The 24,241-nt window shown below is 34.6% G+C and overlaps 1 protein-coding gene across 6 annotated transcripts in view; it reads left to right on the top strand.

Moving 5' to 3' along the window:
- Nucleotides 1–24,241, top strand: part of MIPOL1 (mirror-image polydactyly 1) — a 327,507-nt gene that overhangs the window by 148,234 nt on the left and 155,032 nt on the right. For all 6 annotated transcript variants that reach the window (XM_060143284.1, XM_060143302.1, XM_060143275.1 and 3 more), the window contains one exon: nucleotides 23,366–23,473. In XM_060143284.1, coding sequence (XP_059999267.1) covers nucleotides 23,366–23,473 — 108 coding nt within the window. The remainder of the gene's footprint in view (nucleotides 1–23,365; nucleotides 23,474–24,241) is intronic.

Raw genomic sequence — 24,241 nt, 5'->3', positions numbered from 1 at the left:
GACATAGTCACTAGATATAGATGGATATAATACATAAGATGGCTATGAGATGCCCCAGGCGGTCTCCTGTATTCTAGATATATTCCTCCTTACCTCCATTGTATAGTAGCAACTCTGTTTCCCGTGGGTAGTCAGGATTAGTTACCTCAACCAGTACATTAACCTTCTTCCTTACATATTGATTCAGAGGCATGAGGAGCCCTAAGTGACAAGGTAACAGTTTCAACTTCCAGTTTAATGGAATTTTTGTTATGTCACTAGGTGGAAGTTTTTCTCCCTTTGGAACTAAGACCCCTGGATTAACAGAATCTCAGTTTGCAGAGATGGGAAGCAAAAATCTTGCTATTGGATCACTATGGGTAATAATGAATGAAGCCACTCCCATTTCAACCCCTTGATTCCTGGACCTGTGAATATTGGCTGTGGATGAAAAAGTACTATATATTGGATTCTAGTTTAGAGCATATACAATGTCATGGAGAACCTTGTCCTAGCCCCACCAGGTATTGCCACATATCTGGCACTATAATCAAGTCTTCAAAAATCCATTCCACTGTTTTATCAAGCTAGCTGCATCAGGATGATGCATAACTTGGTAAGATCAGTGTTCATGAGCATGAGCCCATTGCGACACTTCATGTGCTTTGAAGTGAGTTCCTTGATCAGAACAATGCTGTGTGGAATCTCATGGTGATATGTACGGCATTCTGTAAGTCCGTGGATGGCTGTTTTTGAATAAGCATTGCATTCAGGGAAGCAAATCCATATCTGGACAAAGTGTTTATTCTAGTAAGAACAGTAAAGAGCAGTTTTGGTAAGAAGGTAGGAGAATGAAAGTTTGTGATCCAAGAGCAGAGTTTCAGAGTTAAGGATTAAAGAGGACTAAAGAGAGGATATGGCTGTGGTTATTGTTTGAAGGTAAATTTTATTGGAATAGATGAGTCAAGAAATTGTGAGGCTACAGTGTTGTATTGGTGATTCTTGCTTTTTTGTCCAGAATATTGACAAGAAAAAAAAAGTTTTAATGTGGGAAAGTAACCTTTGTTGTGAAATCACAGTGGTACAGATGAGAAGCAAGTCATCCAAATCAGTGCTTCTCAAACTGTCTGTGGTGAAAACCAGTTTAAAAAAACGTTTTTCCAATGTGTTATGGACCACTACTTTATAACATAATAAAAATGACATCAAAAAATGAAACGAAGAAATATATAGACATGCAGGATTCAAGCAAGCATTCTTTTAATGGGTTCAAAGCCATAAAGTTTGCTCTGTGAAATTCCTATAAAATGTTTAATTTCTTCTTCTGAATTTTAGTACTAGCTTCATGGCAGTATCAGTTTCGGACCACTACTAGCTTGTGGACCACGCATTATGAATGGATAACAGAAATTTCAAAATTGAAAAGGTTGTTTAAAGAAGGATTAGTGGACTGGAAATGACAGTTGGGAACCAGGAAAAATACATGTACTTTTTTTCTGCCTCTGAACTAACAGTATATGAAAGAAGAGTATGCTGTACTAGAGAGGGTGCAGACAAAAGTGTCACTGGAAGTGAGGTGGTTTTATATTGAGCTGAGGAAATAAAGGGATTAAGCTTAAGAATGTATGGAAGTATCTTGGCAATAAAAAAGTACTTCCAAGCTGCATAATGCCAAAAGTACGAGGAGGGTAGGTAAGAGAAAGAGCTAAGCCAGAAGAGAATTCAAGTTTTAGTTGACTTTAGGGAGCTGAATATAATGTAGACTTATTTTTCACTGAGATTGCTCTTAAGTTAATCACTGCTAAATAGTTTGGATGATGTTCCTGGCTTTGCATATGCGTATTAATAAAACAGTTTCAAGAACATTTAAACATTTTTTTTTAAAATCGGTGAAATGGGGAATTCCCTGGTGATCCAGTGGTTAGGACCCTGTGCTTCCACTGCACGGGGCATGGGTTTAATCCCTAGTTGGGGAACTAATATCCTGCAAGCCACCTGGTATGGCCAAATAAATAAATAAAAATAGGTGAAATGATTGACTCCATTGAAAAACTAGGAAGTGTCCTGAGAATTGTCCCAAGTTTCCAAAGCTTTTCTTTTTTTTTTTTTTCTGGTACGCGGGCCTCTCACTATTGTGGCCTCTCCCGTTGCGGAACACAGGCTCCGGACGCGCAGGCTCAGCGGCCATGGCTCACGGGCCCAGCCGCTCCGCGGCATGTGGGATCTTCCCAGACCGGGGCACGAACCCGTGTCCCCTGCATCGGCAGGCGGACTCTCAACCGCTGCGCCACCAGGGAAGCCCTCCAAAGCATTTCTTATAGTAGTCACTAAACCAGTCCACAAGTATTTACTGGTTTCCTATGGAGAACACTAGTTATATTTACATATTCAAAGATAATTAGTCTTATCTCTCAAAGAGAATGACTTTTATATAATTTTCAACTTGTTGATACTTTGCTTTATCACACAATTTTTTAGTTTTTATCCTGTTGTAATCTTAGAAGTTGGAGTGGCTTCTGTTAGGATTTAACAACGTTTGGACAACACACATTATACAAGAAGAAAATTAAGAATGAGCACTTAAGTAATTGACAGTTCTATTGAGATTACAACATTTATAATAGCAAACAGACAAAGTTTTCAAACCAAGAGAAGGAGGCATCTGTGATTCCAGGAATCCAAAAACTGAAAAAAGAGCTTAATAAACTATTAAACTGAGGCTATCATCCGGTGTGTACTAATACTATTTCCTGAACTCTGCCTTGTGTTTTACAATAGTGTAAGAAGCATCTCTATTATTTTGTGCAATAACTGCCAACTTAACATTTTGGTTATACTGTTGTTTGTTTGTGGATTTGGAGAAAATCCATTGAAGTTTACTTAAGAACCAATTCATTACAATGGTATTATTTACTGAATTTTGTTTTCCTGACCATTAGCTAACTACAAGGTTCAGCATTACAAGGTTATAACTGTACAAAAAGGATCACAGTACCATATCCTAGTCATGGCATTAGCCAGAGAAGTAAAGTCATCATGTTAGAAATAAATGACTTTGCAGCACTGAAGAGATTATAGAAATTGCATAAGCTAGATTAGATCTCTTTTATGTAGTAATTTTATAGTTATCTTTATTTTAATTATTTCAGTTATAAAATATTGTTACACTATTCATTATTTCTGGTTATTCCTATTAAACTAGAAATGCGGTACTTTTCTGATATAATTCATAACAAAACAAAAATTCAAAGCAGTTCTAGAGTTTTTATTATTGAAATTGAAGAGGAAGTGTTATTAACTTTGAATTTTAACTTTTTAAGTTAATTAATTTATTGGCTGCGTTGGGTCTTCGTTGCTGGGTGTGGGCTTTCTCTAGTTGCGGTGAGCAGGGGTTACTCATTGTTGCGGTGAGCAGGCTTCTCATTATGGTGGCTTCTCTTGTTGTGGAGCACGGGCTCTAGGCACGCGGGCTTCAGTAGTTGTGGCTGGTGAGCTCTGTAGTTGTGGCTCACGGGCTCCAGAACGCAGGCTCAGTAGTTGTGGCGCAGGGGCTTAGTTGCTCCATGGCATATGGGATCTTCCTGGACCAGGGCTCGAACCCGTGTCCCCTGCATTGACAGGTGGATTCTTAACCACTGTGCCACCAGGGAAGTCCCTGTAACTTTTAGTTTAATGACTAGAATTGTAATCTCAAATCTATTTAAGATTTTAGGTGATCATCCTAAAACAGCTGGAAAGTACAAAGCAACTTTTCTTAAATTTTATATAAACACATTTCTAATTCAACTTTAATGTATTAAGTAATTATGAATCCATATAATTAGTAATTATTGACATAATAAACAATGCATACATTAGATGTGAGATGTAATAGCCTCAGTGTTAGATTGCCATTTTCTTTTTATTAGACCTGAAGGCTACCCCAGCAGATTGATATCCTGAGAAGTTGTAGGTATGGTGCGAGGGATGCCTCTTTCCAGCACAGCAGATACTACTGAAATCAAGGAACTCGGTGGCTTTTATTTTTCTCCCTTCTTCATTTTTTGGGCAACATGTTTAGATTACCCCCTTGGATTTATCAGCCTACTCTTCCCTTTTTTTACTCCCAGAACAATGTGCCATTATACACAGCCAGTTAGAATACACAGCCAGAGAATTAGGATACTGGGCAAGAGAGATCAGAGAGGGGTAGGTTGAATGGACAAATGATAAGTTAGTTTTGGCTTACTTTTCTAATTCAGGGAAGTATTACTTGCATTTTTAATCTCTTTTAGTTTCTTATGTTATTAACAGCTCAAATGTTGGTAATCATTTCTAGTTATGTTCTAATTAAAATCCAGAAAAGGTAATTTCATAACTCTCCACTTCAGTAATCACATTTGGTAGGTCATCAGTGTCTAGTTATTAGAAGCTAAGTAAACACTATTACTAATTTACTTTTAGTTTACTCATAATTCAGTAATTATTATCATTTACATATTATTGCAAAACCTGGAGGGAAATTTCTACTAAGGAAATGTTTAGGAATTTATGTACCTAATTTCATTTTCTGTTGACTATTATAGAAAATAACCAGTTTTACAGATATTAGGAAAAGATATATTGAAAGTTATAGGAAATTGGAAGGGAAGAGTTTCATTGGGTGTCAAGTCAGTTTGAAATAAATGAAAACTTATTATTCCAGTCTATACTGCAGGAACCTTTTCCTTATTAGGGAAAAATTGCTTTTGGTCCCTTGAAAAGCAATAGAGACTTCTTGTCATGTCAATTACCAATCTTGTCATTACCAATCTTGTGTTCTCTCAAAAAACAATTATAAAATTGGAAAAAAATGTGTGAACAACAGGCTGCTCGGGAATGCACAGAGGTGAGCTCAGTGATTTCCCTGGTATTGTGCCTGGGAGTTACTCTTGCTGACTCAGGAAGGTAGAACTCAGGCAGAGCAGTGGTCTTGCTGCACTAAAAAAGAAGAAATTTAAGTCCAGGTATTTGAAATAGCTGAAACTTGCAGGAGATGATATTAGATCAGAGGAAACTATGCCCATATGTTTGGAGGGAGGCTAGAGTGGAAACACCAGGTATCTGTGTGTTTATTCACCTTCAGTCCTTGTCCAAGACTTTTGCAGTGCATGCACAGGGCTTGCACACAAGTGGTTTAAAAGCACTGCCAGAGTGCTGTGAGTTAAAAGAAGTAAGTCCATTGCTGAGAACCTTGGTCATTCAATTGATGCTTCCTTGGGTTAAGGACCAAGCCTGAATGTAATGCTGTTTAATAGAACATTCTACAATAATGGAAATGTCTCTGCATTGTTCAGTTTGGTAGCCATGGACTACATTTGGTTCTTGAGCACTTTAAATGTGTCTAGTGCAAAAGAATAATTTATTTTAAATTTTATTTAGTTTTAATTAATGTATACTTAAATCTTAATAGCCACATGTGCCTTCTGGCTACCATATCAGACAGAGCAGCTCTAGTTTAAGGGTCAGGCCCTAGGATTAAGTTCAAAACTGGAATAGACCTGCTCAAATAAATTATAAAAATAAATTTGATAGGTGCAAAGGAATCCAGCAATAACTTAACTCTTTGCTAGAGGAAAAATTTACATTCTTCAAATAAAAACAACATAATCTAGGTACCTTACAATGAGCCACCTGCAATGACCAGCATATAATTAAAAACACTAGAAGCAGATAAATGTGACCCACAGTCCAGAGAAAATGTAGTCAACAGAAACAAGTCTTGACATACCTCAATATGTTAGAAATTGCAGAAACGTACTTTGAAGAAGTTATTCTAAGTTCCTTAAAAGATTTGAAGGAAAGGTGATCCCAGTGAGTGAACTGATGGGTAATATCAGCAAGGAAATGAGACTCTAGAAAGAGCTTAATTGTAAAGCTAAAACTGTAACACCTGATATGAAAACTTCAGTGGACAAGCTTAATAACAGTTTAGAGACCATACAATGAAAGGTTAGTGAACTTGAAGACAGATCTCTAGAATTTATCTAACCTGAAGAAAGGAGGAAGAAATGAAAATAAAAGAATACAACCTCAGTGATCTATGGAACAATATCAGGCAGTCTAACAATGTTTAACCTCCAAATATTTAGGGATATTCTAGATATCTTATTCTTGTTAATTTCTCATTTAGTTCCCTTGTGAGCAGAAATATACTCTGTGATTTCAATCTTTTCAAATTTATTGTGATATATTTTAAGGTCCAGCATAGTCTTTTTTTACTGTTCCTTTGAGAAGAATGTGTATTCTGCATTTGTTGATTGTTTTGTAAATTTCACTTAGGTCAAAGTGAATGAAAAGTCAAGGCTTCTACAATGTTAATGATTTTGTCTAGATTGTCTAGCAGTTACAGAGAGAACCAATTATGATTGCTGAATAGTGTAAAAGAATGAAATTAGAGCACTCATGCTATCTGATTTCAAGACTTGCTCTAAAACTACAATAGTCAAGACAGTGCTTTCTGCATACACAAATCAGTGGAACAGTATAGAGAGCCCAGAAACAGATCTTGTATATAGTCCCTTAATTTTTTTTACATTTTAATAGCTTTATTGAGATTTGCATGCTGTTCACACATTTAAAGTTACAGTTCAGCATTTTTACTGTATTCACAGAGTTGTACATTCTCACAATTTTAGGATATTTTTATCATCCTAAAAGAAACTCTATACCCATTATTAGTCATTCCCGTTCATTCCACCAAAACAGTCCTCCACCAGCCCTAGGCAACCAGTAATCTAGTGTCTGTTTCCATAGATTTACCTATTCTAGACATTTTATGTAATGGAATCATACAATATGTGGTCTTTTTTGATTAGCTTCTTTCACTTTGTATAATGCACTTAAAGTTCGTTCATGTGGTAGCATGTATTAGTACTTTTATTGCTAAATTAATCCTTTTTAAGTTACCAAGTAATAATATGGATATACCAGATTTTGTTATTCATTTGTCAGTTGATGGACATTTATTTCTGCTTTGTGTTTATTACAAGTAATTCTACTCTGAACATACATTTAAAGTTTTTGTGTGGACGTATATTTTCATTTCTCTTGGGTGTATATCTGAAAGTGGAATTTCTGGGTCATATGGCAACCCTATATTTAACATTTTGATGATTGTATATGTCTTTTTATGACTGGCTTATTTCACTTACTTAGCATGGTGTCCTCAATATTGTAGCATTTGTCAGAATTCCTTTATTTTGAAGGCTGAATAATATTCTGTTTTATGTATATACCACGTTATATTTATCTGTTCATCCATCAGTGGACACTTGGGTTGCCTCTACCTTTTGGCTATTGTGAAAAATGCTGCTGTGAACATGGTGTACAAATATATCTTGAGGCCCTCCTTTCAATTCTTTTGAGTATACACCCAGAAGTGGAATTGCTAGATCATACGGTAATTCTATTTTTACTTTTTTTTAAGAAACTGTCCTACTGTTATCCATAGTGGCTGCATCATTTTACATTCCCGTCAGCAGTGCACAAGGCTTCCAATTTCCATATACTTACTGACACTTGTTTTCTGGGTTTTTTGTTTTATAATAGCCATCCTAATAGGTGTAAGGTAGTATATTAGGTGGTTTTGATGTGTATTTCCATAATGATTAGTAAGGGTGAACATCTTTTCATATGTTTATTGGCCATTTTTATATCTTCTTTGGAGAAATGTCTATTCAAGTTCTTTGCCCACTTTTTAATCAGGTTTGGTGTTTTTGTTTTTGAGTTATGTGAGTTATTTATGTATTCTAGATAGTAACCTTTATCACATATGTGATTTACAGATATTTTCACCTGTTCCATAGGAGGCATTTTCAGTCTGTTGATTGTGTTCTTTGATGCACAAAAGTTCTTAATTTTGATGTCCAATTTATCTGTTTTGTCTTTTGTTGCCTGTGCTTTTGGTGTCATATCCAGGAAGTCATTGACAAACCCAGTATCCTGAACTTTTTCCCTTATGTTTTCTTCTAGAAGTTGTATAGCTTTACCTCTTACATTTATTTAGTTCTTTGATCCATTTTAAGTTAATTTTGTATATGGTGTAAAGTAGAGGTCCAGCTTCATTATTCTGCATGTGTATATCCAGTTTTCTCAGCACCATTTCTTGAAAAGACTGTCTTTTCCTCCATTGGATGGTGTTGGTAACCTTGGGAAAAAAATTTTCACCATGTATACAAGGGTTGATTTCAAGGCTTTCTATTCTAATCCATTGGCCTACATGTCTGTCTTTATGCCAATGCCACACTCTTTTGATTATTGTGGCTTTGTAATAAGTTTTGAAATCAGGAAGTGTGAAGCCTCCATGTTATTGTTATGTTTTCTTGGTGGAGTAAGCATTTTATCATATATTGTCTTTATTTGTCTTTTGTACCAGGTTTTGACAAAGTCTGTTTTGCTCGATGTTAGTATAGCCACCCCTGCTCTCTGTTTGCTACCATTTGCATGGAATATCTTTTTCAACCCATGCATGTCTTTAGATCTAAAGTTAGTCTCTTGTAGACAGCATATAGTTGGATTCTGGCTTTTTAATCCATTCTGCCAATCTTTGTCTTTTGATTGAGGAATTTAGTCTGGTTACATTTCAAGTAATAACTGATAGAAAAGGACTTACTATTGCCATTTTATTCATTGTTTTTGGTACATCTTATAGCTTCTTTGTCTCTCATTTCAGCCCTTACTGCCTTCCTTGGTTTTCAGTTGATTTTTTATAGTGTGCTTTGATTCCCTTCTGATTTCCTTTTGTGTATATTCTGTAAGTGTTTTCTTTGTGGTTACCATGAGGAAACATAAAATATCCTAAAAGTTATAACAATCTGTTTTAAACTGATAACTTTAATCACATAAAATACTATACTCCTTTAAAGCTCTATTCCCCCCCACTTTATGTTATTGTTGTCACAGATTACATCTTTATATATTATGTACTCATTAACATAGATTTCTAAGTATACTATGCTTTTGTCTTTAAATCCTATAAAAGAATAAAAAGTGGGGTGACAAACCAAAATTACAGTAATAAAGATTTTTTATATTTGTGTACTTAACTTTATTGGATAACTTTTGTATTTTAACATGGCTTTTAGCTATTCTGTACTGTCCTTTCATTTGAACTCAAAGGACTCTCTTTAGCATTTTTTGTTAGAGCAGATTTAATGTTAATGAACTTCCTCAGGTTTTGTTTATCTGAGAATGTCTTAATTTTGCCCTCATTTTTGAAGATATTTTTGCCAGATATGAAATCCTCATTTGACTGGGTTGGTTGTTTGTTTGTTTCATTCAGCAATTTAAATATATCATCCCACTGCCTTCTAGCCTGCAAAGTGTCTCCTGAGAAATCAATTGATAATTTTATTGAGGATTCCTTGTACATGAACAGTTGCATTTCTCTTGCTGCTTTCAAGATTATCTGTCTTTGACTTTCAACAGTTTGATTATAGTGTATCTTGGTACAAGTCTCTTTATATTTATCCTACTTGGAGGTAATTGAGTTTCATGTGTTTTTATATCCTGTGTTTCCTCAAATTTGGGAAGTTTTCAGCCATTATTTCTTTAAATAAGCTCTCTATCCTCTTTCTCTCTCTCTTCACTTTCTTTGAATTTCATAATGTGTATATTAGTCCACTTGATAGAACCATAAGTCCCTTAGGCTCTACTTACTTTTCTTTATTATTTTTTCCTCAGACACTATAATTTCAAACTATCTTTGTTCAGGTTTACTGATTCTTTTTGCTTGTTTGAGTCTGCTGTTGAACCACCCTAGTGAATTTTTCAATTCAGATATTGTGTTTTCCAGCCCCAAATATCTGTTAGGTTCTTTTTAAAAATAATTCTTTTATTTTGTTTATATCCTCATTTTGTTCATGTGTTGTTTTCCTGATACTGTTTAGTTTTCTGTTCATGTTCTCCTTTAGCTCATTGATCATATTTAAGACAGTGGTTTAAACTCTTTGTCCAGTAAGTTTGAGAACTGTGTTTCTTTAAGATTGGTTTCTGTGGATTTATTTTGTTCTTTCAGATAGGCTGTAATTCCCTGTTTCTTTGTATGCCTTCTGATTTTTTTTGTTGAAAATTGGGCATTTGAAATAATACCCACATCTCGCATTCTCTGTAGACTGGATCTGTGCAGAAGACTTTCACTAATCAGCCTGCTCTGATGACTGAAGATCCTCTTGAGCCTTTTCTGGAGATGTATCTTCCCTGGGCCCATGTGTGCACTTTTATTCCAATTCTTCTGTATACTTGTCTACTTTTAAATGTCTTATTTCTCTTAGAGTCTCACACTTGCTTCTTCACAAAGCCTTTGGTATGTATTGGAGTCCTCTGCTAATAATCTCTTGACTCCAGACAGCACGGCTCTACAGTTCCCCCATAGCTCTCAATCACTACAGCTTTTGGTAACCTCCAACCTAACATCCAAACCATGCCATCGTTCCCATAAGTACTTCAGTTCAGGAAAGGCAGAAACAAGTGCCTGGGGCAGCCCCTAGACAGACCAGTATGTTGGAAACAAGTGCCTCTCTTTTGTTCCATCCAAAGGAGGAACTGAGAATTGGGTAGCCTCCTCCCAACTGACATCACTATGATGTGCCATGGAGACAGTCCAGGAGGAGCAAGTAAAAATGCTTCAAATTTTCCTACCAATTTGAAGAGTGTCAAATTGGTTGGGGGTTTATTTGGTTGCTGCTGATCCTTAAGTGTTTTCTAGAATTCCCACGAAGCTTTAATCCATATGCTATTTACTTTTTTTTCCATTGGGGAACTAGGGCCTGGAGCTTGTTTGTCCACCATCTTGCAGGTGTCATTCTCCTCATTGTGGTTTTGATTTACATTTCCCTAATGGCTAATGATGTTGACTACCTTTTGTGCTTATTGGCCATTTGTTTATGTACTTTAAAGAAATGTCTATTCTGGTCCTTTGCCCATTGTTTGGTTATGTTGTTATTCTTCTTTTTATTATTGAGTAGTAAGAGTTCTTTATATGTTGTAGCTACAAGGTTTTTTTTAAAATCAGATGTATCATTTATGAAATATTTTTCCCTTTCTGTGGGTAATCTTTTCACTTCTTAATGATGTCATATGCAACACAAAAGTTTTTCAGTGTGATGAAGTCCCATTTATCTTTTTTCTTTTGTCACTTGAAGGCTTAGAAAGTTATGCCGAAGCCAACGTCACTAAGATTTACTCCTGTTTTTTCCTAAGATTTTTATAGTTTTATCTCTTACATTTAGATCTGTTATCAAATTTAAGTTAATTTTTCTGTATGTCCTAAGAAAGTTGTCTAACTTCATTCTTTTGCTTGTGATACTCTTGATTTTTGACCAAGGCATCAGGTCAGTCCACTGGAGAAAGGTATGTATTTACAACAATAGTGGTGGAACAGCTGGGTGTCAGTATAGAATTAAAAGGAAACTTGACTCTTCCCTCACACCATACTCAAAAATAAAGTCAAGGTGGATTATAGACCTAAATAAGAAAGCTTAAACCTTAAAGATGTTGTAAGAAACCATGGGTAGATATCTTTATTATATTGAGTTAGGCAAGGATTTCAGAAAGGACAGAAATAGCTCCAACCATAACAAAAAAATTGATAAATTTGACTTTAACAAAATTAAAACTAATGCTTGTCAAAAACCAACTTTAAGAACATGAAAAGTTAAGCCATAACCTAGGAGAAAATATTTGCAATTCATGTATCTGACACAGGGCTTGCATTAAGTATATTTAAATAATTCCCACAAATTGATAATAAAAAGAAACAACCCAAGAAAAAAATTGGCCAAAGACTGGAAAAAAAACTTCACAGATGTCCGATGAACACATGAAAAGATTACTATAACTTGTGAACGGGGAAACACAAATTTAAATGTGATACCATATCACATGCACTGTGGCATCTGAAATTAAAAAGACCAACAACAGCAAATGTTGGCGAGGATGTGCAGCAACTGAAACTCTGATCCATTGCTAATGGGAATGTAAAATGGTACAACCGGATTTGAAAACTGCTTGACAGTTTCTTACACACTTGAGCAATATCTACTTCATGACCTAGCAATTCCATTTATAGGTATTTACCCAAGGAAAATGAAAACATATACATGCTGTAGGAATTTTAGAGCAATGTTTATAGGAGCTCATTCATAATATCCAAATACCAAAAACAACTCAACTGTCATTTCTTTAGTGGGAATATGGACAAATTATGGTATATTCATACAGTGGAATATTATTTTGCCTGAAAAGAATGAACCACTCATGCACAGAAAAACATAGATGAATCTCAAATACATATGTTGATTGAAAAAAGTCAAAGGATTACAACTTAAAGGTTTCATTGTTTTTTTGTTTTTTTTTAAAGAAGATGTTGGGGATAGGAGTTTATTAATTTATTTTTGCTGTGTTGGGTTTTCATTTCTGTGTAAGGGCTTTCTCTAGTTGTGGCAAGCGGGGGCCACTCTTCATTGCGGTGCGCGGGCCTCTCACTATCGCGGCCTCTCTTGTTGCAGAGCACAGACTCCAGACGTGCAGGCTCAGTAGTTGTGGCTCACGGGCCTAGTTGCTCCATGGCATGTGGGATCCTCCCAGACCAGGGCTCGAACCCGTGTCCCCTGCATTAGCAGACAGATTCTCAACCACTGCGCCACCAGGGAAGCCCCATTGTCTTTTTTGAAGTTAAAGAACAAGTGAAATAATTCACAAAATTACAAATCAGAACAATGGTAGCCTATGGCTATGGGGGCAGATTGGAAGCACCAAGTCCTTTCTGGTGTGATGGAACTATTATATATCATCATCAAAACATTTTGCATATTTCTATATTTAAAAATTAGTTATTTTTGTTTAAGTATAATGTTTTCAGATTTCCATATTCTTATGCTGCATTTATGCTTATTAATACAGTATATGATAGCCTAAATATTGTCTAGTGGCACATGCCTATAATTTTATAAGGAAATTAATATGAAAAATAAGATTTCTTTAAACAAAATTCACATCATTTATTTATTAAGCATGCATTATATAGCTTCAGCAAACTGTGTGCTGGATTTGTCCCTGGGATTGTAGGTGGATGTGACCAAGAATGCTAAGCAGATGGTTGCAGATGAGAACATAAAGGAAGGGCAGTGAGTCCGTAGAAGCAAGGAGGGAATGGTATTCCTCAGGAGGGCATCCCAGTGGAAAGATGGGGTCTGGTGCTATGGATAAGTGGATAAGTCATATATATATATATAAAAACTTGTGCAAAGGCATGAAAGTTGAAAGGAATGTTCATATTTTGGGGACTGTGGATAATTTATCATGTCTGAACTAGAGCAAGTGTATAATTAAGGAGGAATGAGAAAATATGAAATGGGTCTGGCTCATGAAACACCACTGTCATTCTCCAAAACTTAACTCTGTAAGCAGTGAGAGAACCAATAAAGTATATCAAGATAGGGTAGATAAGAGTTAGTGTGATCAGAGTTGTATTTTAGAAATAGCTTTTTGGAGTATTTATTCGCTCTGAGATGCAACCTGAAAACATGTGCGCATATACATACACATACACATTCTTTTTTAAAATTCCCCTGATGATATTGTTTTGCAGCCAGCTTTGAGAACTACCAAAATAGAGGATAGTTTGGAAGGGCTTCAGACTGAAGCCATGACACTTGCCAGTTAATGAGAAACTTAGAGGCTGAATGAAAGGTATGACATAGGGGATAGAGAATAAAGCATGTTGAAGGAATAGGACTGACTCCAACTTTAAGATAAAGATGGGAGGAAGCTTAAAATGATTTTCAAGTTTAGCAAGGATGATTGGGTAAATGCCATTTATAAGCAGGGAATACATTAATATAATAAATACATATTTAATATCACCTGTGTTTTAGGTACCTTGCTGTGGGCTCTACCTTCTTGGAATTTGCAGTTTATATGAAGGAAAAATATATATTTTGGACATTTTCATGTGAAGACCTGATGATATCAGGTCTATTTGCATATGCATACGTAAATATACATATAAATGTATATGTATAATTATGTATAAATATATGTGTGGTTTTGTATATGCATACATAAGTATATTTGTTAACATACTAATATAGGTGTAAAAATGTGTGTGTGTATATTTATGTATACATATATATGTATGTAGCTTTTATAAAGGCCTTCATTTCAAAGAAAATACTTCTAACATTAATAAAATAATAGCAATTTTTTGTTTTATAGTCCTAAAAAGAACATTATGATTTCAGATACTATGTTAGCCATAGAATGTGCAATTAAAAGGTGAGAAATAATTGCCAAGGTGGTTTTTATTAATTTAGCTTAGACTTGATTAGGTCTGAATGAACTGACTTAAATGTAGTAATCCTGTATACTGGCTAGTTCATATTCCACTCTGATCTATGTTGTGTACTTCGTTATATCAGATTTATGTACTACTTTAAAAATTAACTGTATCTCTAAATGCTCAAAGTTCAAATTTTAAAATGTCATCATCAACTTTTTCTGTAGTTCTAGCTATTTCCATTGCTTTTACTATTTTCCTATGTGTGTTCCTTATAAATGTTGTTGATAAACAATGATTCTGCCTGAATTTGAATCCTACTTATCAGTTGCATGACTTTAAAGAAGGTATGTATTGCTCTCTGCTTCTGCTTCCTTCTCTACCAAACAGGCCAATATCTAATTCATAGGGTCCACATGAAGATTGAGTGATTTAATACATGTAAAGTTCTTAGAACAGGGCCTGGCACATACTAATTCTCACTAAGAGTCGATTGACTATCAATCATATTTGTTAACCTTTATTTTGAAACAGAGATGTAAACCATGATTTTTTAAATGAATAGCTTTTTTATGAATACTAATGTAATAATCTTAAACAGTATTACAAAAATAGTATTTTAATAGCATAGCATACTAAACAAGTACCTACATACATGTTGACACCTTTTAAAATAATTGTCATGTTTACTAATAATACTTTTACTATGTGATTTAAAATGTTTCTTTAATCTTTTTTGAACAATTTAATTGTTTAAAATGAATATTAGGGCTTCCCTGGTGGCGTAGTGGTTGAGAGTCCGCCTGCCGATGCAGGGGACATGGGTTCGTGCCCCGGTCCGGGAAAATCCCACATGCCGTGGAGCGGTTGGGCCCGTGAGCCATGGCCGCTGAGCCTGCGCGTCCGGAGCCTGTGCTCCGCAACGGGAGAGGCCACAACAGTGAGAGGCCTGCGTACCGCAAAAAAAAAAAAAAAAAAAGAATATTAATTACTATATTTGTTATTAAATCCTTAGTTATTTACTTTCATATGGTATTTTCGAAATGGTATATGTAAATATAATTAAGATATCATATATATAAATATGTAGAAACGTTTTATTTTCTGGCATGTTGCCTGGTAAGTGGTGGTATAATATTGCCTAGTGCATGCTCGATGAGTGTTTACTAAATAATTTATGTTTTGTCTGTGTGTACATGTGCACGCACACTCACACGTGTGTGTATCAGCTGTAGCATATGTGTTTTCAGAGACTCATTCACATAATTATTGTTTTTCTTTTTTAATCTTTGGTTTTTTTAAACTTCAGTATGGTATAAATTATTCATTTAACCAAGTTGTTGATATTTTGCCAGGGCTTTGAAGAAACAAGTTACCGTTCTGAATTTGGAAACTCTTTATTCCAAGTTATTGTAATGTGAGAAAAACATTCTATTTATTATTTTTAAATCTAAAATCAAGTGATTTTTTAAAATTCTTCTAAACGAAAAGGAAAAAAACTTATATAATCCTAAGTGCTTCCAAATGTCTGCAGTTCAAAGTACATAATTTACATTGACACCAAAGTTTAGTTTCTGTTTTGACTGGAAGAGTCTGGTATTATTTTTTGTCTGCAAAGGAAAGAGTTGTATAGCATCCAAGTGGGAAGATGTTTGATTGTAACGCAATCAACATGATTTGTGACTGAAAGGAGATTGTACAGGAGGAGAAACAGCAGCTGTTAAAAACCTAGACAATATTAGAGAGAACTTTTTGTTAAAACTTTTTTTTTTTTTTTGCTACCCTGTATGGCTTGTGGGATCTTAATTCCCCAACCAGGGTTTGAACCCAGGCCCTCAGCAGTGAAAGTGCAGAGTCCTAACCACTGGACTACCAGGGAATTCCCTCTTTTTGTTAAAAACTTAAGGCATGTTAATCTTTCAGGAAGTAAACATAAAATAAAACAGAATCATAACTATATTTTCTGCTTGATACAATTCTTCAGAATTCACAATAATGAGTAAAAGGAAATTACTGATGAAAACAGATCTTATAGTAAATATGGGTCAAATCCTTTAATAAAAATTTGCCATTAAATTTTGATATATTTTATGTGTTTAGCTCACTCATATTGTAGAATTACTTTTGTTTGTTTGCAGAGGCAAATTTAATTCTTTTCTTCTTATTAGTGATCTTACAGAGCACAGAATCATGAACCTATGTGATGTTTTCACCCTACTACAACAACTGTCCATCTTTTTTATCTATATGCCCCACTCATTTACTCCTCCTCATTATTATCTTTCAGGGAATCCCAGACATAATGTCCTTTTTATCTATAACTTTTATTGTGTATTTCTTAAAGATGTGGACAGTTGTTTAAAACATAACTACAGTACCATTATCATACCAAAAATATTAACAAACAGTTCTTTAATATTGTGAAATATCCAATTAGTTTTCAAATTCCAATGATCTCATAAATATCCTAACGTTTTCTCTTTGTTTTGAATCTGTATCTAAATAGGAATCACACATTGCAAATGATTGAATTGACTCTTAAGCCTTTTTAAAATTTATAGATTCCCTTCTGTCTCTTTTTTCCCTTGGAATTTATTTTTTTAAACAAAGTATGTCAATTGTAGCATTTCCCAGTTTATTCATTGCATCTCTGTAGTATCATTTAACATGTTCCTCTCTTCTGTCTTTTGTAAGTATGGTGATTTGATCTAGAGGCTTGATCAGATTTAGATTAGTTTTTATTAACAAGACTATTTTACATGTGGTTTGTGTTGTTTCATCTGGAAACATATGTCGGTTTGTGAAAAAACTATGTTGTTAACAGATCTCAGTGCCTAGATCTCTTAGTATATTAATCTGATGCTTAGATTGTCTTGTCTTTAGCTAGTGGGGGAGATTTTCAGTTAGTTCATGAGTCCTCTCTGAGTTTCTTTGGTACTTCCTTAGTTTTGATAGTTAATACAAAACTTCCGCCAAGAACATATGTTCTTGGATCACATTGTACATTTCTTGTCCTAGTCTTGGAGTCAATATATATATCCATGAAGTTCTTTATTTTTAGTAAGAAATATATATCCATGAAGTTCTTTATTTTTAGTAAGAAATCGTACTTGGAACCCACAGTGTAGGTGCTAGGAGTACTCATTGCTACTGGGTCTCCTGTTGTTTCTAGCCTTTTTCAATGGACAAACAACACACACACACACAGTTTTTAAAGGCAAAACTTTGTATCTTCATATTTATACTTCCAACTCAAGTTCTGAACTAAAGTGTTTTTAGTTAACTTGTTTTTTATCTGTATGTTTTGTCTCTTATGGTGAGAATCCTAGTTCTCAAGGACACTGACAATATACAGATAGCATTTACTTAAGTTCAATTTGAGTATTAAAAATTTTTAAGTACAAAAAATACAAAAAATAAAACCTCCTAGGTCTTAATTCACACATTAGAACTTTCAAGAACATTAATGTTTGGCAGAATATGAACACAGAAGATATTGTGTTATTATTAATTGTGTCAGTTTAAAACGAAGCTGTCTGAAACTATAGAATAAATTATATATTACTTACTTTAGGGACATTCTTCTTCCATAGCATTTGTCTTGTTTCTTTTCATTCATTAAATTATGGAAAATCATTTAACACCTCAAAGTGTGGCACTTTGGGACAGTTTGCCACGTTGAGTGGTCCCTGGGCCTTATCTTCTGTCCCTCTTGTACTGCATGGCCATGGAAACTGAGCCCAACTATGCAATGTAGATAAATGTCCTCATCACAAAAATAGATTTATTAAGCTATATTTATCTCTTTGGTTACAGTATTTCATATAAAAATTGGCCTGCGAGTACCCTCCCCCCGATCTTTTCAGAAGGAATGAAAGAGAAAATCTGTGAAGATTAAAAATGAAGAGGAAGCCAAAAACAAAAAAGGAAACCTAAAGAGTTACAAACATATCAGTTAACTAGGAATATAAGACCAGATATAGATCCCAAGGGCTAGGAACTTGGGTTTTATTGCCCTTAAAAGGAATGATGATGGGACCACTTGAGGTGGGAACGGAATGGAGACCCTTGCATGTATATCCAGAACCATATAAAGAACAACTCTTTAGTATAAGGGAATCTAGGAAAAATAGACAACTTACTGGTTTAGGAAAGGGACAAGGAAATTTGTCTTTGGAGATGACTGAGCAAAGGGGGACAATTATACTGAGAAATCAAAGGGCTGGACACTAAATATAATAACCATCATGGTGAGGATTCACAAACTAAGACATTAACATAAAAACCTGTCCTAGGGACTTCCTTGGTGGTTAAGAACCCACCTGCCAATGCAGGAGACATGGGTTCGAGCCCAGTCCAGGAAGATCCCACATGCTGCAAAGCAACTAAGCCCATGCTCCACAACTACTGAGCCTGCGCTCTAGAGCCCACGAGCCACAACTACTGAGCCTGCGAGCCACAACTGCTGAAGCCCGCTCACCTAGAGCCCGTGCTCCACAAAAAGAGAAGCCACCGCAGTGAGAAGCCTGCGCACCGCAACGAAGAGTAGCCCCCACTCGCTGCAACTAGGGTGTGTGCCCGCGCACAGCAACGAAGACCAAATGCAGCCAAAAATAAATAAATAAATAAATTATTTATTTTTAAAAAAGCAAAAACCTGTCCTAGGTGAATAAAAACTTTGGGTCACCCCCACAAGAAGCAAATGCAAAGCCAGTCTGGGCAATTCTTCCACACACAGGTTAATATAAAACTACCAAAACAGGATTCCCCACATAAGAAAACAGTCCACTGTGAGACACAATTAAAAGAGACCATTAACAATTTGAGATAATAGGAAAATATGAAGGAGTATAAAATATGTGTATTTAAACAGAGAAATCATTAAGTAATACATGTAAAAAAAGAGCACTGTGAAAAAAAGATGGACAGAATTGAAAAAATACAAGGAAATATCTAGAAGTGAAAACTATAGTCATTGAAATTAAAAGATAAGTAAACAGAGGAAGGGATAGACACAGCTGAAGATAGAATCAGGAATCTCAGTTCACTAATGAAAAATGCTCAGAATTCACACACATACTGAGAGATTTAAAATATGAAATAGAGATTAAAAGATATGAAAGGAGGGACTTCCCTGGTGGCACAGTGGTTAAGAATCCGCCTGCCAATGCAGGGGACACAGGTTTGAGCCCTGGTCCGGGAAGATCCCACATGCCACAGAGCAGCTAAGCCTGTGTGCCACGACTACTGAGCCTGCACTCTAGAGCCCGAGCCACAACTACTGAAGTCCACGCAACTAGAGCCTGTGTTCTGCAACAAGAGAAGCCACCGCAATGAGAAGGCTGCGTACTACAACGAAGAGTAGCCCCCACTCACCGCAACTAGAGAAAGCCCGTGCGCAGCAATGAAGACCCAACACAGCCAAAAATAAATATAAAAAAATAAATTAAAAAATAAAGATATGAAAGGAATATGAGTAAATCTAATATATGACCTATAAGGGTTTCAAAATGGGAACTAGGTAACATTTCAAAATATAATAGCTGTGAGTTTTCCAGGTTTGGGAAGCCTAGAAAGTATCCAGAAGATTAAAATAAATCCACCTCTTGACATATTGTAGAATTGAAGAACTCCAAAGTTAAACTACAGAAGATTTTAAAGCAACCATTAAGAAAAGACAAACCTATAAAAGAATGGTTATCAGACTAATAGTGACTTCACATTAGCAACAATAGATGCCAGACTGCAATGGAACAGTATCTTCAAAGTGCTGAAGATACAACTTTTGTCATAACTGTTATATCCAGTAAAGAGTGTCTCAAGAACAAAATAATCACATTTTTAGGCAGAATGTCTCCCTGAGAGATCTTTTAAAAGCTGTGCTCTGAAAAGAGGAACTTAAACCCAGAAGGAAAGCTAAGATGGTTTGATAGGGGACTTCTACCAATTCTTATAAGAATAGATAATTTTATATAAACTGTTTCCAAAAATAAAATACTTTTTATGAGGCTAATCCAACCTTGATAACAAAACTGGAAAGGATAGCACAAAAAAGGAAAACTACAGGTCTGTCTCACTTAGGAACATACCAGCAATCTGATATATAAAATATTTGTAAACCAAATTAAGGTATCTATTTTTCCTACACATATACACATATTCAAACGGATGTAACCAGTGACATCTAACAAAATTCATCTAAATGATTATATGATAGAAGCATTCCTTTTAAAGTCAGAAACAAGAAGAGAAGAATGACCACCACGTAAAGGGAATTTGGGGACTGCTGCTCACTACCATCCTAGTCTGAGCCATCTCATCTCTCTCCTGGACTACTCGGTAACCTTCTTTATTCCAAACCCTCCAGCTTATATAATTATGCCTAGCACAGAGTAAGTGCTTATTAACAAATATTGGTTGAATGAAAATGCACTTCAAAATAGGGGTTCCTTGGAGAAAACGATGGCAATAAGATTGGGTGAAGGAAAAATTTGTGATAAAGTTCTAATGTTTTATATTTTAAAAATCTGAAAGAATTATAGCAAATTTATTTTTCATTTAGTAAATACTAGTGATCAGTACAACAGTTTCTGTTGTATTATTCCCTGTCTTTTCTTTATATTTAAATGACAATTAAATTTTTAAATATAAAGATGTATAGAGACTAAATTGGTGACAATGTCAAGAAAATTTGAGATGTAAATTAAAGGGTAGGATCTTTATCTACTTTACAAATATTATGTAAAATCATAATGTGACAATAATAGAGTGTAGCACTTGGTAATGAAAAAATAGTTCTATCTCTTTGCTTCAGAATAAATTTCAGGGACTTCCCTGGTTGTCCAGCAGTTAAGACTCCACGCTCCCAATGCAGGGTGCCTGGTTTTGATCCCTGGTCAGGGAACTAGATCCCACATGCATGCTGCAACTAAGAGCCTGCATGCTGCAACTAAAGATCCCACGTGCTGCAACTAAGACACAGCACAGCCAAATAAATAAATATTCAAAATAAATTTCAAAGTTAAGGAGTTTGGTTAAAAAAACAAACTAGGAAAAATTACACAGAATATGCAATTTCGGGAATATGTATAAGTCACAAACGTGTATTTGACCAGAGCATTTGTGTATGGTTTTATTCAGTTCAAAGTTATTATTGGCTTGCCATAGCTTGATTCCCAGGTCAGTGTTAAATTTAGACTTTATGAAGAAATGAAAATAAATTCAACATTTATTTCTTGAGCAAGAGTGAGTGAATTTTTCTGTGTGTATCATGTAGAAAGAAAGAAGTTTCTATCTTTGGATCATTTCTGATTTACTTGGAAACACTAAGAAATAGGTGGTCAGAAAACTCATGACCGTGCTTTCTCACTTGACCCCTGATATTTCTATCTTCAGTCTTTCTCTCCTATATTCTTCCTCTTTCTCCTCTTTCAGCTTATAAAATTATGTATCCAGAATAAGCCCAACTCAGATGTCATCTGCTCCATGAAACATTTTTTTATTCCCACGGCCAAAATTATCTACCCTACCTTTGTAACCTTATAGGTCGTATTAAATCATTCTAAATACTTAGTATGTAATCGTTTGTATTAAAATTAATTGAAAATGTAGATGATTATTCTAATCGAGAATATGTCTAGTAGATTGTAATGCTTCTATGTCTTATTCGTTTTCATGCCTCATGATTTGTGTCTTCACTAAACACATTTGTATTTTGATTGCATTTGTGACCAGGTATTTTAATTGTTACAAACTAAAAAGGGACAAATACAAATATGTAAATCATGTGTCCCCTCCAAATAAAGTCCAAATGATGTCATCTCACAAAGGTTTTAGGCACATAATTTTTAAAAATGTCATTAGTATGTAAACATCATTACGTATATAATTTAAGTGAATATCGGGAGTTTGATAAGACGTTTTCTTTTAAAAGAATTTGTATATTACTCAGAGTTGGGAAATACTGATACAGATTGCAGAGTAATATTGAGGTCAGAGGCAGAAATCATCATTAGAGCACTAAAAAATGCCAATTTGGATTATGACTGCATCTTGATTTTGTATCATAATAATGATTTTTAATTCATTATGACAGTTAACCATTTGTCAGGTAATGTAGAAGTAACTTTGTCTAGACTTGAATCAGTATGTATACTTACTTATCGGTTGTTAAATATCCTAATTCAAAAATAGATAAATTAAGGAGTGTTTTTTTAATATTTTACTGAATGATAGATTTAGTACTTTATTCCTTTGCCAATAACCCTTGTATCTTCATATGGTCCTGATATGCAGCATATCAGTTTACATTCTGTACAATTATTGTGTAAAATGTTTCATATATTTATATTAAGATTTTGTTTTCAAGTGGCATGACATTTCAATGATTTTTTGAACATAGATGCTTCTATTAGCCCATTTATGCTTTTGTTTATAATTTCTTTTTTACTTACATTTTTATATATTACCAGTAGGTCAAAATGTCATTTCACGTCTTTGTTATCCCTTGTTTTACTTAAAAGTAAGGTTTAGTCAAAATAGGAATTAAAAACACTTGTTTCCTTAGTTGTTTCCTAGTCATGTAGCACTCTGGCTGTTATTTTTTCTCTACTCAACTGTTTCTTTATATATTTCAAAAAATCTGAAAAATCTCATATATTTTTTTATTTTAAAAAATTAATAAGAAGTCATCACAAATATCATATTGTACTTTATTTAGAACCTATTGTGATTTTTAGAAGTATACTTTTATTCAGCCAGCAGATACATAGTGAAAGCCATTTGGCTAATGAAGAAAATAATTTTAAATATAGTTTGATCTTAATTGTATAAGAAATAAGTATTTTTCTAATTTATATGGTAGTATTTAGATTAATAAAAGTCAAACTGAAAATTGCAATTGAATTTGCCAGAGTATTATAAACAATATTATTTTGTTCATATTCAACATTACTTTTAACTTACTATTCTTATTGCAAAGGATACTCTGTCTTTTAGAGAATACAATGGTATTATTTACATTAATTCATGTGGGTTGGTGAAAAAAATGCTATAACTCCTTTACTTAATGGGATTCTTCCCCTGTGGCAGTGCAAACGGCTAGAGCAGGAGCTTCATCATCTGAAAGAGCAGAACCAGACTTCAGCAAACAACATGAGACATCTGACTGCTGAAAACAATCAAGAACGTGCTCTGAAGGTAAATCTCCATTCCTTCTTGCAGGCAAATTAAGGTTGTAAGCCCTGGTGCCAGCTTTCTGTGCTGCATATATCAGTTGTGTACATTTCAGCAGAAGTGAGCTGTGGTGTTTGCCAACAACCCGTTCTTTAAACACAGATACAGCACCCTTCTGTTATGGTATTATTTTATCTCGTGTATGTGTACATGAAAACAACATATTTTCTGAATTTCAAGTGGTGGTATAATAATAACTTTAGGTTTATGTTCATTCTGTTTCTGATTTCAAAATATGTTGTTACCTTCTGTAGTTAATAAAAAGTGGCCACCCTGAAAGAAAAGAAATTAAATAATGGGCTTTTTCTTTGCATCAATATTTATTACAATAGTTTTCTAAATGACTTGTAATATTAGTAACGCACAGAACTGACACTCCTTGAAAGGTATGTGAATATGTTTGGGAATTGAAAGAGTACTTAAAATGTTACTTACATCAAAAAAAGAGGAAGAAAATATATTCTACTAGAACTTGTAACAAGTAAAGAGTACATATCATGACAAAAGTTCTGTTTCATTTTAATATAGATCCTGTAATTATGAAAAAGGACATTATTTCAATTCTACTAATTATCTTTTCTTCTTAAGATACTTTTCATTCTCTTTTTTTGTCTTTGCCCCAGTTCCTAGCATAGTGCCTGTGACATAGTAGGGGTCCCTGCCCTCAAGGTGCTTATGCTCTCATTAATGGGTTAAAAATAAAACATAACATATCCACAGGAAACATAAAAG

Source organism: Lagenorhynchus albirostris, chromosome 1 (genome assembly GCF_949774975.1).
Source record: "Lagenorhynchus albirostris chromosome 1, mLagAlb1.1, whole genome shotgun sequence".
NCBI lineage: Eukaryota > Metazoa > Chordata > Mammalia > Artiodactyla > Delphinidae > Lagenorhynchus > Lagenorhynchus albirostris.
The sequence above is the reverse complement of the archived record's forward strand: the minus strand, read 5'-3'. Positions and strand labels throughout refer to the sequence as shown.